Here is a 13,345-nt window from a genome sequence, read left to right on the forward strand (position 1 = left end):
TCCCTTCTCTTTCTGGAACTCCAGAAATATGTATTTGATAATACATATCAAATTGGTGCACTTGAAGATGTACCACAAATCTCATAGGCTTTTCTTCACTCCTTTTCATTCTTTCTTTTTGTTCCTCTGACTAGATGATTTCAAATTACTTGTTTTCAAGTTCATTGATTCTTTCTTCCACTTGATCAAGTCTACTGTTGAAGCTGTCCTTTAAAGTTTTTGGTTATTGTGTTCTTCAGCTCCGGAATATTTATTTGGTTCATTTTATGGTTCTCTTTATTGAACTTCTCATTTTTTTCATATATTATTTTCCTGATTTCATTTAGTTGTCTGTCTTTGTTCTCTTGTAGCTCACTGAACTTCTTTAAAAGAATTTTTGAACGTTTTTAGGCAATTTATAGATCTCCATTTCTTTGGGATTGTCTGTGGGAGCTCTATTTTGTTCTTTTGTTTGGTATCCTATTTCTAGATTCTTCATGATCTGGTAATCTTACATTGGTGTTGTGCATTTGAAGAAACTGTCTCTTCTTCCTTTCTTTACAGACTGACTTCAGCAGGGAAAGCCTTCACCAGTCAGCCCAGCCAGATATTCCAGGTGGTCTGGTTGGTAGAATCCATAGGCAGGCTGGCTGGTGGGCCTGCTGCCAGGTTACATGGGCAGGCCACATTATTTTTGAGAACCTCCTACAAAGTAAATACTCTTTTCACCCATCTAAACAGTAGAGATTTTTTTTTAAGTGATTATTGTTACTACCTAAAAGGCATTAAAAAATGCCTAGCGGAGTATAAAGTAATAAACAGGACACACACAGCCTTGCCCCTGTGGGGTTTACAGTCTAATTTAAGAGGCAGACATTAGAATATTTATATGTGTGGTCATAGACACAGTACTAAGTCCTGTGAAATGAAAATACTTGGTATCAGAGAGACTATCTAGGAGGACATAATTTACACTAGAGGGTCAGGAAATCCCTCTCTATGGAAGTGTGTTTTAGCTTTAGACCTTAGATTCATAAAAAAATACTACAAATAAAATGTAATCTTTTTTAAATGGGAAATAATTTTGTAGATACGTGTATTTAAATAGTAAACAAATTTGGCATTGATAAAATATGAAATGTAATGTAGAATTAAAATGTAAAATGACATTTATTGCTTTATTTTTTAAAATGCATTTTTGATTTAGAACATTTGAAAAATACATAACAAAACAAAAATTCCTTGTATCTCATAATTTATACATAACTACTATGAATGTTTTGGCATATTTATTTCCAATTCTTTTTTCTGTGACTAGAAATATTAAAACATTTGGTATCATACTCTACAATAGTGTCCTACAATTTCACTTTTAATGACATATTTTTACAGTATTTGTGTATGTTTCTAACAGGTAATGTATGTTTACATTATTTCTCTATTTGTTTACAGGCGTTTGCCTGGTGGCCTGATTTATTGGCAGAGCATGCAGAGAAATTTTGGGCTTTATTCACAGTGGATATGAATACTGCACTGGAAGCACAACCACAAGACTCCTGGGACAGTTTTCCTCTTTTCCAGCTGCTTAATAATTTCCTCAGAAATGACGGTAAGCACTTGCATTTTCTTTAGGGTAGAAATGGGGAGGAGGGGAGAACTTTGTGTGTGTGAGTCTGGATTTACGGAGCTCTAGCAGTCACCCAACAAGAATCAACACGGGTAACGTTAACATTTGCTCAGTCTCCCCAGGTATATCCGGCCCAGGTCTGGGCGGGACCAGCAACACTCTCACATTGCTCCACTGGCCTCTAAAGTTACTCTCATTCTACCCTCCTGCTTCATCAGGCACTGACAACATAGGCACCTTCTCAGTGTACCTGTGAATCAGAAAATCTTCAAAGGTTAACATTTCTAAAGTACCTGAGAATTTAAGATCTCTGAAAGACACCTTAGAAACTTACTATTCTAGACATCATGCCATGTTAAGGCTCCTACTAATACACACTGTGCTAATATTGTTTGCCTGAAGAGATTCGGTTCTTCAGATGATAGGAATATTGCCCTGTGGTATTGCTTGCTCTCTCAGTATTTAGAAGTTGAGGAGAACGTAAAGGTTCTCTGTTGAGATATTTTTTTCCAATGCAGTAATAACTTTTATAATTATTCTGGTACGTGGTCTTCTAGCAGCCAGTATAAACGTAGTTTTCAGTCAGGATTTTTGGAGGCATTTCTTAGCATACAGATTCCTGTGGGCCTTTCCTCTGATGATTCTTTTTGGAGTTTCCCTTCAACTCAGGTTTGGTTTCTACTGACAGCCTTTTGCTTCAACACTTACAGTGGTCTTGGGGTCACTAATTCCCTATTGTATTACACTGCTCTCAGTATAAACCAGGTTGAACTCTGCCTCTTTCTAACCTCTGCTTCTGACTTGTTCTGCCGGATCCATGGAATGGCCTTCTTTTGTTGCCTAAGTTCTTATCCCAGCTAGTATTCCCAGTCATTTAACTCTTTCTCATGTGATAGCGTTTTCACGCCCATCACCATTTTTATCACCTTCCTCTAAGAAGGTCTCACTCCGGTTTTCAGTATCGCTCTGGAGTGTGATGCTAAGAAGTACACAGTGCCCACAACGTTACCTGGGTAACCCAGGCCCCAAGGAGAGCTGCCTGCCTTCTGCCCTGTCTTCCTGCAGCCCACGGCTGCCCTCTCTCCCAGGAGCTTAGTCACACTGGTGATACAGTTCACACTTGCTGTCTTTTAAAACTCCAGATCTCTTTGCTTCTCTCTTTCCAGGATATCACTGCTCTGTATTTCCAGGTTTAAATTTAAATCATTTTCTTTGACATTTATCTTTGTTTTTTTAAAAATTACTCTCTTGATTTTGTTCATCACCCTAGCCTATCATTTCTTACCTTCCTTTGGTTATTCATCCCTTTGAGTCTATGATTAAACTACAACTGTTTTACTGGAAAAAAACAGCTACGTAGATATGAAATTGTGTGTAATATTGGACTGCCCGTGGACATCTGGATTTGGGACACCAGGGTAAGAACCTTTGTTATACTAATTAATAACATGTTATACTAATTACATAAGAGAGAGAGGCATCATATTATACTAATTAATAACATGGGCTTTGGTGCCAGACAGATTCACATCTGTCTCTGCTGCTCACTACTTGACCTTTGACAATAGCTTAACCTCGGTAAACTTTAGGTTCTTCATCTATAAAAGAAAGAAATAATAGTACCTACAGTGTCATCGGTGGTGAGGATTAAAGAAGGTAATAGCTCATGTATAATGAATGCTAGGTAAATATTGTAGATATCAATCAGTTACAATTTCAGTCTTGATTTTTTTAGCCATCTTATTCATTCTCTTATCCAATTTCATTTCCAAAAGGTCTTATTAAAAAGCCAAAGAACTAAGCTACAATTCCTAGTTCAGATTGAACAACAATGTCTGCTCTCCGGAGTTGCTATACCCACAGTTATCCGTCTGTGAATCGTTTATTCTGCAAATTGTCCTCAGACAGCTTTTACGTTCCAGTTTGGTTCCCTCCTGCCAGCGAGCAGACCTCAAATGACCTCCTTCTTTCCCAGTCTCTTATCATCATTATTTTTTCTGCTACGAAATTACAAGTGAGGTTTAATATTCTCTTACGGCAAATATATATCAATAAACTTGCTGCCCCAAATAAATACATGTACAATATTATACATTTAGTCCCTAAATGAGAATAAATAAAACATAGGATTATTTCTAACATTGCCCTTCTCCACTTGCATGAAAGCTCAAGAATTGACCATATTTAGGTTTATTTGGGGGTTTGTTCAAAGATGAAGGTATTTATTAATATCCTCAGTGAAATAGTAAAGATGATGAATCATTCAACTTATTCAATATATTAGAATTTATTTATAAGGAAAATAAATATGCTGTAGATTTCTTAGACATTTTCTTGGGGAACCTCTACTGTAATGCCAGTGAATTAACATCTTTTAAAATTTATTTTGAAGAAGAGCTCTTACATTCAAGTGTAATTTTATGAGTCATATCAAAAAGAACACTAAAAAGAGAATAACAGAAATGTGATTTTTAGCCAAATATTTAATTCAAAAGAATATCACATTCCTCTCCTGTTTTAAACCATTTTTATAATATTGGCTACTATTAAATGCATAAAGTATTGTGTTATGTCATTTTGGTATACATTACTCAATCACACAGAAGCATTGATTAATGATTTCTTTTGAATGTTATCAATTTGGGGGGTAAGTCTGGATCCAAGCTTTGATTTTGCAGTGATTAACATATTTTAGAAAACATCAGTTATTTCAGAGAAAAACAGCTCCTCTATGTAGTGAGGTAAATAGAAAAGTTCTCCAGTGCTGTAATTTCCTTTTGGTACTGGGAGAACAGTGTGGTCTGGGGAATTGAAATAGAATGCAGTAACTTTCAACTCAAACTCACAAGTTACTATCCAAAGCCAAGACCACTTAGTAATATCTCAGTAGTTGGTAAGACATAATTTTTTTTTTGCTATTAATATCACCCTTGATAATAATGAAGAATATTGTTAATAATTATGTTTGTTTCATTAAATTCCTGAAATATTCAGATGGTGATTTAGTGAATTCAATTCAAATGTTAAATGTCAACCTATAGCTGCCCCCAAATTGTCCTTTTGGAAAGCTTATAGGAAAACATAAAACTTCTGTCCTTTTACCACCACCTCCCAAAGAAAGATTCTTACATCACTGCCATGGCCTGACAGTTTTTACCATATTGACCCAACTAGAGGTATAGTCCAAATTCTAATTAATTTAAACCCTAACTAGCCAGGGGTAAAATAGCAACAGATTGCTCCAAAATGTCCAATCTTGTTAAGGGGGATAATTTGCTGGATAACAGTGCTTACTATTACCCCACACGTGGCATACCACTAATTATATAGAGATTTTTAAATGGTTGTGATTTATTACTAATAATGTCACATACTTATGTCTGCTTTTCCAAAATAAAAATTACTAACACGTCTCTAACAGAAATATTAGTTAGAATTTGTGCTTTATTTGTGCCTTGAAAGATTTATAGCTGAGTTGTTTTGGGTTTTTTTTTTTTAATGAATAATTTAGATGTTCCTGCTGGATGTTTACCATCTTTATTTTGTTAAAATATTTATGCTTCGATATTTTTAAATAAGTGTTTATCTTTAGGGGAGCGGAGAGGATCTTAGACAAACATCTTCATTTTCCAGCTGAATAAACTAAACCCCTAGGAGGCGAGGTGCCTGGGCTGGGGCTTGCTGGCAGGAAACCAAGGCAGCGGCAAGTTGGAGCCTGATCACTTAGTCTCCAGCCCACCTCAGTCTACAGGCACAAATGCAGATTCTGGGGGCATTTATAAAATAAGATAATACTTTTAAAGAAGATAGGAGATTCCTTGAACTTTTATTTTTACCTCATAAAATGTTTATAAGGGCCTTGAATTATGGGGGCAAAGGAATCAGGTTGGTTAAAGGGTGCAGAAAGGACCAGATAAAGTATTGTCTTAGCATGTACCTTATAAAACATCCATGACGAGATTTCCAGGGACTGAACTAATTAGAGGAGGAAAGAGATTCAAGACAAGTGAATTCGGTTGCTATTTTAAGGAGGGGAAAAAAGAACTGTGTCTGGGGTAGGTGTGTTTCCTTACAGTTGGGCGTGATTAGGGAAAGTCTTAGCCTTGGAGATGAAACGTGGTTTTCCTCGAGGGAAGAGTACCAACTGCACCACAATTGTAGCAACTGTCCCCAGTCTCCCGCCCCTCACAGGCTCACCCATTGACTCCCAGAGAAGGACTGATGAAGAAAACAAACTCCGGCTCCCTCATTTCTGTCCAAAAAAAGACTGAACTCCCGCTTACCTCTCCATCCTTCCTCCATACATCCTGATCCACTCCCCACAACTCAAGTCTTAATTAGATGGGTAATCACTTTAAATGGTATCTCAGGAAACAGTTTTGAAAAACAGATGTATTAAAATTAGGGAAAATAAATGTTTTCATAATGAAGCAATTAGCATGATAGTTGAATGATCCTGAATGACTATGAAGCTGGTACCAATAGATTCTACCCTTGCGTGCTATTTTCCACAATTGTCCTGTCCTGTCGATAATCCGTATGGCAAGTGACTGCTTCTGACAAATGAAAGCCATCTGCAAATGGCACAAATCATCTCTTTCAGTACTACCGAAAGACAGACTCTTGGAGCTAGTCACCTTTTAATCTGTGGATATGCTAGCAAGTGGCAAATGACCATTCTGTTGGGAACTGATTCCCAGCTGAAAAATACCACGATGCTTCTTCTTTAATTAACAGCCTTTTCACATTGCTAGCACATTAAAGCCATCCTTAAGAACACCCGTGCTTATATAATCAATGTCACAGCGTCCACCTAAACGAATAATAAATGTTCAGGCTCTACACTAAGTGAAAAACCTATTCTCCAAGACTTTCACCTTCATAAAGATGGGCTCATAAAAATGGAAAAAAGAAAAATTGGAATGTGATCTCATGAGGATAAAAAGGCTAGTGTTAATAATTAACAAGGAGAGTGAAGTGGAGTCAAATTAGCCATAATAGAGCCCAGAGTGACTGGCAAAGTCACCTCTCATTATCAAAAAACTCATTAAGAAATGAAGAGGTGGAAATCCTGGTGGTTATTCTCACACTTCAGCTGTATCAGAGATTATTTTTCAGATTTCTTTCAAATGAAGAACAGTTAGGTCACCATATTGCATATTAGGTTAATTTTCAGGCTTTGAAATATGGAGGGCTGGCACCTGCGTGTCATTCTACCTCAAGAGCTTAAATGAGCTGTATATCTGAAATTCACAAATTGGTGTTTACAGTTATATCCGTATATACATCTACTAGGAATAATGCAGAAAGGATATGACTTCTAGATTATAGCAGAGCTGTGTGCCAGGTTAGTTTTATAACTCTTTTACAAATGATGAAATGACCACTAAAACTCAAAAATGTATTTAACACCAATCCCAAGAGCTGATTGAATTCAAAATTGTGTGCCAGAACTTGTTTTACTGACTAATATAGTAAAAGAAATGAAAAAGCAAGGAGTCACTAGCTTTTTCTTAAATTGAATGCTGCAGTACTGCTCTAGTATCTTTTTATTACATGTAGACATTTAAAAAATTTAATATGTATATTTTCTTAGAAATTAGTGCCTTAGAGAAAATAATCTAAAATGCTCTAACAGTGTTCTTCACTGTAGATTTGCAGAAACATCTTTAACTCTTGAAGGCCACGAACGTCAGGAACCCCACACTTGAGGGCTATTGATCACGTTACAGCCGTACTCAATTGTTCCCATTACCGGGATGGTATTGTGGGACATAATCCCAAAGATCAGAAGGTTGTACGTAACTGGAGTAAAATTACAGACTTTTCCATTTGGCTTTAATACTAGTCTCATAAAATCCAACATGAGAATTGCTAGACCACGAGACTTCGCTTATTTTTGCCCTAAGCCTTGCTTAATGTTTATATTGATTTTTTTCCTGAATTAATTCTGCAAGAAACAGGGGCTGAATGCCTACTATTTACCAAATCCCAGTCAACTTACAGATACATGAGTAAAAAACAATTCCTGCCCTTGAAAAGCATATAATCTAGTGGAGGATATGGGCATATATGCGGTACTAACTATAATGCAACAGATTGTAAAACTGTAATTCAGTTATGTGTACTGTGTGCTATGACATTCTTAATTATAGTTTTAAACTTGGTTTTGTTTGATTTGGATTTGTTGCCCCCAAAATAATAAACATTATAACATCAGTGCTCTCATTCCTTGTTACCTCCTATCTCTAGATAGATAGATAGATAGGTAGGTAGGTAGGTAGATAGATAGATAGATAGATAGATAGATAGATAGATAGATAGGTATTTTTTAACAAGTGCCTTGAGAGGAAAGGAAGAGTTGGGTGTGGTTTTAGGTGGTTATCATTCCAGTATAGTATAAATTAAATATTACCAAACTATGTAAAATTGCTTATCAAATTTTTAGTTAAAAGGAGAATAAAAACTGAAGAGTTTTCTATTTTACTTAAACCTCAGCAGGATGCTCTCAGAGTTTCCTTTAGCGGGTGGATTATTCAATAAACAGATACTTATTGAGTGCCTGCTTAATGTGCCAGATTCTTGGCTGGGCGCTATTCCTAGATCTGAGTGGGGAGGAAGTTTGGTTTGCTTTGTGTGTGTGTGTTTTCTTTTTACATAATGCTGTTCTAGGCTGAAGTCCTCCGGGCTTTTCTCCTGAAGCCCATAGTCATATTTCCTGTGATGGGGATCCCATTATATGTATTTGTCAACATAGAGAGTGACCTATTAATTTTATTAGTCCATGGTGCTTGCATTGTTAAGGATTGGTACAGCTTGTAGTCCCTTGAATAATTGTTGTTTTGTGGCAAAATCTATTGTTTTTATTGTGGTTCGTGTGGTTGGGTATTTTTTGTGTTTTTTTTGCTGGTCGTAAATTACTTATTCCCTTCTGAAATGCCTAATTAGAATTAGAATTTTAGGGGGGAAATTCATTCTTCCTAGTAATCCACTAATGCTGACTAATTAGAAGAAGGAATGCAGATATAAAATTGGATTATATGGTCTCAGGAGTCAACAGCCTATTTTTACCCTAAACACAGTATGTGAACTCTTTTACCTGCTTATCCTTAATTTATCCAGTGGTTATTGTCTCAGTAATCGTTATTAATTGGATTGTAGTTTAAATTCTGTGTTGAAATCTTACTATTAAAAGCCTATGACAAGTACTTTTGTAAATGTAAGACTCTTTTGGGTCTGTAAATAATCAACACTAATTTATTAATTATTGGGATGCTCAAAGTAACTGGGCACATCTGCCCCCCTAGTTTACCTTTTATTTAAGCCTTTTGCTTTCTTTTTGCCATTTCTAATTGTACTGTTGGGCTTGATGTCATTGATGCTTCACTATTTTCTGACAAGGTGATATTTGGAGATATAGAATAGAATCTTGTGGAAAAAAATATTTTTATCCACCAACTAGATGCTAATCCTCCACTTATGTTCTCGTAACCACTATTTGAGACTCATTCTGAGCAGTTCTTTCTGCTTCCACACCTCTGGTATAATATCAGAAGCGTTCTTGGATGAGGCCACATTGAGAACTTGCCTCTTCCAGTGAACTGTTGCAATGGGAGCCTTGTAAAGGCTTGATTTGGACAGGTGGCAGCCCCAAATCCTAATCTATCCTTATTAAACCATATGGAGAAGATGGAAGCACTCATTCTGATGCCTGGGGTTACATATTAAGATGGCTTTTGACAGTGTCTGATAGGAATGGGATGCAAACTGGCATATGGGCAACTGAGAAAAGGAGCATACATTTACATACACAAGTATAATGTCGTCTGTATTCCAGGAGTCTTGCCTTTTGAAAGCGGATTCTCTCTTTTCTTTCTTTCCCTTTCTATGTGTATTTTCTCTTCATTTCTTCTCATTTTTCCTCTTCCTCTTTCTCCCCTCCATCCCATCTCTCCCTCCATTCTTCCTCGCCTTTCCTGAACCCGATTACCAAAGAAATAGTACCAATTGCCAATTTTCTAAAACGTTTGAACATGGGTTTATAATTGGATTTATTTTAATGAAAAGGAAAACTCTGCTGAAACGTAAGCAAACTTCTGGCCAGAATTCAATATTTGTGACCATTCTTAGGAAATACAGGAAATCTCCATTTTCTCCTAATTCTGCAGGATGTAATAGTTTGCTATCAAGTCATGACTGAACAGAGAAAATCCTCCCTTTGGTACATTCATTAAAATAAGAGACATAGAATTCCCTGGTGGTCCAGTGGTTAGGATTCCAGGCTTTCACTGACGGGACCCTGGTTTGATCCCTGGTCAGGGAACTAAGATCCCACAAGCCATGAAACCCGGCATGGCTGAAAGAATAATAATAAAATAAGAGACATAAAATAGACACCATTCATATCCAGTAGAATCTTTAGCAGTAAGATCTTGGACATATGGGTCTAAAAATAGGATTTCTCATAAAAATATTTAGTACTATATATTTTATAGAAAGTATGAAGAGATACACAGGCCTCAGACGTTCTTATACAGAATAATAATGTAGTAACTATGTAGTAATCTTAATAGTGTATACAGGTAGTCATTCATTCAACAAACGTTTGAACACTTGCTCTGAGCCAGGGACTTTGTCGGATACTAAGAATACAGACATGGTCCCTTCTCCAAGGACCTCGCACACGCATAGGAAGAAAGAGGTATGTCAACGAGTACAGAAGTATAACATGGACTACAGTAGAAAGCTGTGCAGGGTGGATAATAAACATGGGAAACCAGTAATCAGGGAAGGGGACACAGCAGAATGAAGCATTTCAAGGAAGACTTGGAGGGGAAAGTATATACTTGAACTGAACCATGAAAATCATTATGGCTGGACCACAGGAAGTAGGGGGGTCAGGCAAACGAGAAGAGCCAGAGAGGTCATATTAAGACACCTCATAGGGACTTCCCTGGTGGTCCAGTGGTAAAGAATCCACCTTAAAATGCAGGGGACGTGGGTTTGATCCCTGGTCAGGGAACTAAGATCCCACATGCTACGGGGCAACTAAGCCCGCGTGCCACAACTACTGAGCTCACGCGCCTCAGCTAGAGCCTGTGTGCTGCAAACTACAGAGCCCACATGCTCTGGAACCCACACGCCACAACTACAGAGCCCACGTGCCCTGGAGCCTGTGTGCCACAACTAGAGAAGAGAAAACCCACACACCGCAATGAAAGATCCTGCATGCCTCAGTGAAGATCCCGCATGCCGCAACTGACCCAATGCAGCCAAAAATAAATAAATAAATAATAAATAAATCTTTAAAAAAAAAACATCTCTTAGATGTCTCATAGGCTTTCATTCCATGCTAAGGAGGATCCATTAAAGAATTATAATCTTTGGGAGGTACATTATTTGTTTTACATTTAGCAAGCCCCTCTGCTTGAGATTTTAAGATGATGAATGGGCAGAAGGAAAATTAGGAGCCTAAGACCAGTTAGGAGATTATTGCATTAGCCAAGGCAGGAGATGAGAAGGCTGGAACTAAGACAACAGCAGTGGTGATGAAGAGAGGGATGAGAAGTGTTAGAAAGATAATAAGGATATAAAATATGAAGGTTTTGACTACTGATTGGAGGTAGGAAGTGAAGGAGAGACCTCTGGTACAACTTCCAGGTTGCTGGTATATTGATCAGGTGGACAATCCCTATTTTCACTCCTAGGATGAGAATAAGAGAAGGGAAGTAGGCTTATTTAACAAGATAATGAATTCGGTGCTTATCAAGGATATCAAAAAAGAGAGCTCTTGCTAGAAATACATTTGAGTCAACTGCTACTTAATCTTAGAATCATTATAACATTTAATAATAACCGAGTGTGATTCTCCTTATGTGCTTCATTTTAACAAACTAAGTATGACTTCATAGCCAACATATCTAATCTCTAAATATACAGTAAAGTAGTGTTTGAATTGATGAGGTAGAGTGCTCATTTGTAGATAGAATAATTTGTTACATAAGAGAGCTCTTGCTAGAAATACGTTTGAGTCAACTGCTACTTAGTCTCAGAATCATTATAACATTTAATAATAACTGAGAGTGATTCTCCTTATGTGCTTCATTTTAACAAACTAAGTATGACTTCATAGCCAACATACCTAATCTCTAAGTGTATAATAAAGTAGCATCTGAACTGATCAGGTAGAATGCTTATTTTCAGAGGTAATGATTTGTTAACATTAGCGTATGTTTTGGCTTTGGTGTACTTAAAAATAATGACAGTATTTAACAGTACCTATCAAGATGCAGAGCCTAAGGTTCTTTATACTTTTTATTAGTAAGCCATATAAGGCTTAGGCTTAAGGCTTAGGCACACAGTCTAGCTGTATAGCAATGTAAAATTATCCAGCTTTCAATGCATATTATAATTGAATATTGAATATTTTCACAGTGTTCACTTTTTGATTGAAATATAGTTGATGTATAATATATAAGTTACAGGTGTACAATATAGTGATTCACAATTTGTGAAAGGTTATACTCCATTTATAGTTATTGTAAAATATTGGCTATATTCCCTGTGTTGTACAGTATATCCTTGGAGCTTATTTTATGCCTAATAGTTAATACCCCTTAGTCCCCTTCCCCCTTCCCACTGGCTCTTTTTTGTTTTATTCACTGGTTTATTATACTTTTTATATTCCACATATAAGTGATATTATACAGTATTTGTCTTTCTCTGTCTGACTTATCTCACTTAGCATAATGCGTTCCAAGTCCATCCATGTTACTGCAGATGGTAAAATTTATTTTCTTTCTTTTTTAATGGCTGAGTAGTATTCCATTGTATATGTATACCACATCTTCTTTCTCCATTCATCTGTTGATGGACACTTAGGTTGCTTCCTATCTTGGCAATTGTAAATAATGCTGCTATGAACATTAGGGTGCATGTATCTTTTTGAATTAGTGTTCTTGTTTTTTTGGATATATGCACAGGAGTGAAATTGCAGAAAGACCCCAAATATCCAAAATAATCTTGAGAAAGAGCAGAGCTGGAGGAATCATGTTCCCTGAGTTTAGTTTACTTTTCAGTTCATTGAATATAATCGTTTTGGTGACCTTTTCACTTTTTCATGTTGTAACTGAGTTGTTTTTTTGTGTGTTTTTTTTGTTTCTTTTGCGGTACGCAAAGCACTAGCAGATTCAGTGTCTGAGGAGAGCTAGATTTCCTGGCTCACAGACAACCATCTTCTCACTGTATCTTCAAGGGTGAAAGGGTCAAGGGAATGTCTCTGGGGTCTCTTTGATAAGGATCCTAATCCTGTTCTTGAGGGCTCTGCCCTAGACCTGATCACCTCCCAAAGATCCCATCTCCTAATACCATCATACTGGGAGTTAGGATTTCAACATATGAATTTGGGAGAGACACATTCAGTCTACAGCACTGACCTGTGTTCTAATAAAACTATGACCTGTGCATAGAAAGCAGCCATCTTTTAGTGGAGGTAAGTGCATCTTGTCCAGCAGTCCTGTCCTGGTAGTGCAAATGCTTAGACTTCTGCAACGGCTTCAGGTTGGATGTCCTGTATCACAATTCAGTGAAGACTAATGGACAACTAAAAAATGCATGTGATATGCCGACTTTTTAAATACCCATGTGAAAAAGTAAATGCCTAAGAAGAAAATCCACAAATAACTAAAAAGTTCATGAAGCAGGGTAGACATTCGCAAGGCCACAGTCACCCTCCTGCTG

At 36.9% G+C, this 13,345-nt stretch overlaps 1 protein-coding gene across 1 annotated transcript in view; it reads left to right on the plus strand.

Annotated features, from left to right (window-relative positions):
- CADPS2 (calcium dependent secretion activator 2) overlaps positions 1–13,345 on the plus strand; it is a 524,381-nt gene that overhangs the window by 437,183 nt on the left and 73,853 nt on the right. The window contains exon 20 of the mRNA XM_007471293.1: positions 1,432–1,588. Within this exon, the coding sequence (XP_007471355.1) occupies positions 1,432–1,588 (157 nt within the window). The remainder of the gene's footprint in view (positions 1–1,431; positions 1,589–13,345) is intronic.

The sequence above is a fragment of the Lipotes vexillifer genome, unplaced genomic scaffold, assembly GCF_000442215.2.
Source record: "Lipotes vexillifer unplaced genomic scaffold, Lipotes_vexillifer_v1.1 scaffold618, whole genome shotgun sequence".
Classification (NCBI taxonomy): domain Eukaryota; kingdom Metazoa; phylum Chordata; class Mammalia; order Artiodactyla; family Lipotidae; genus Lipotes; species Lipotes vexillifer.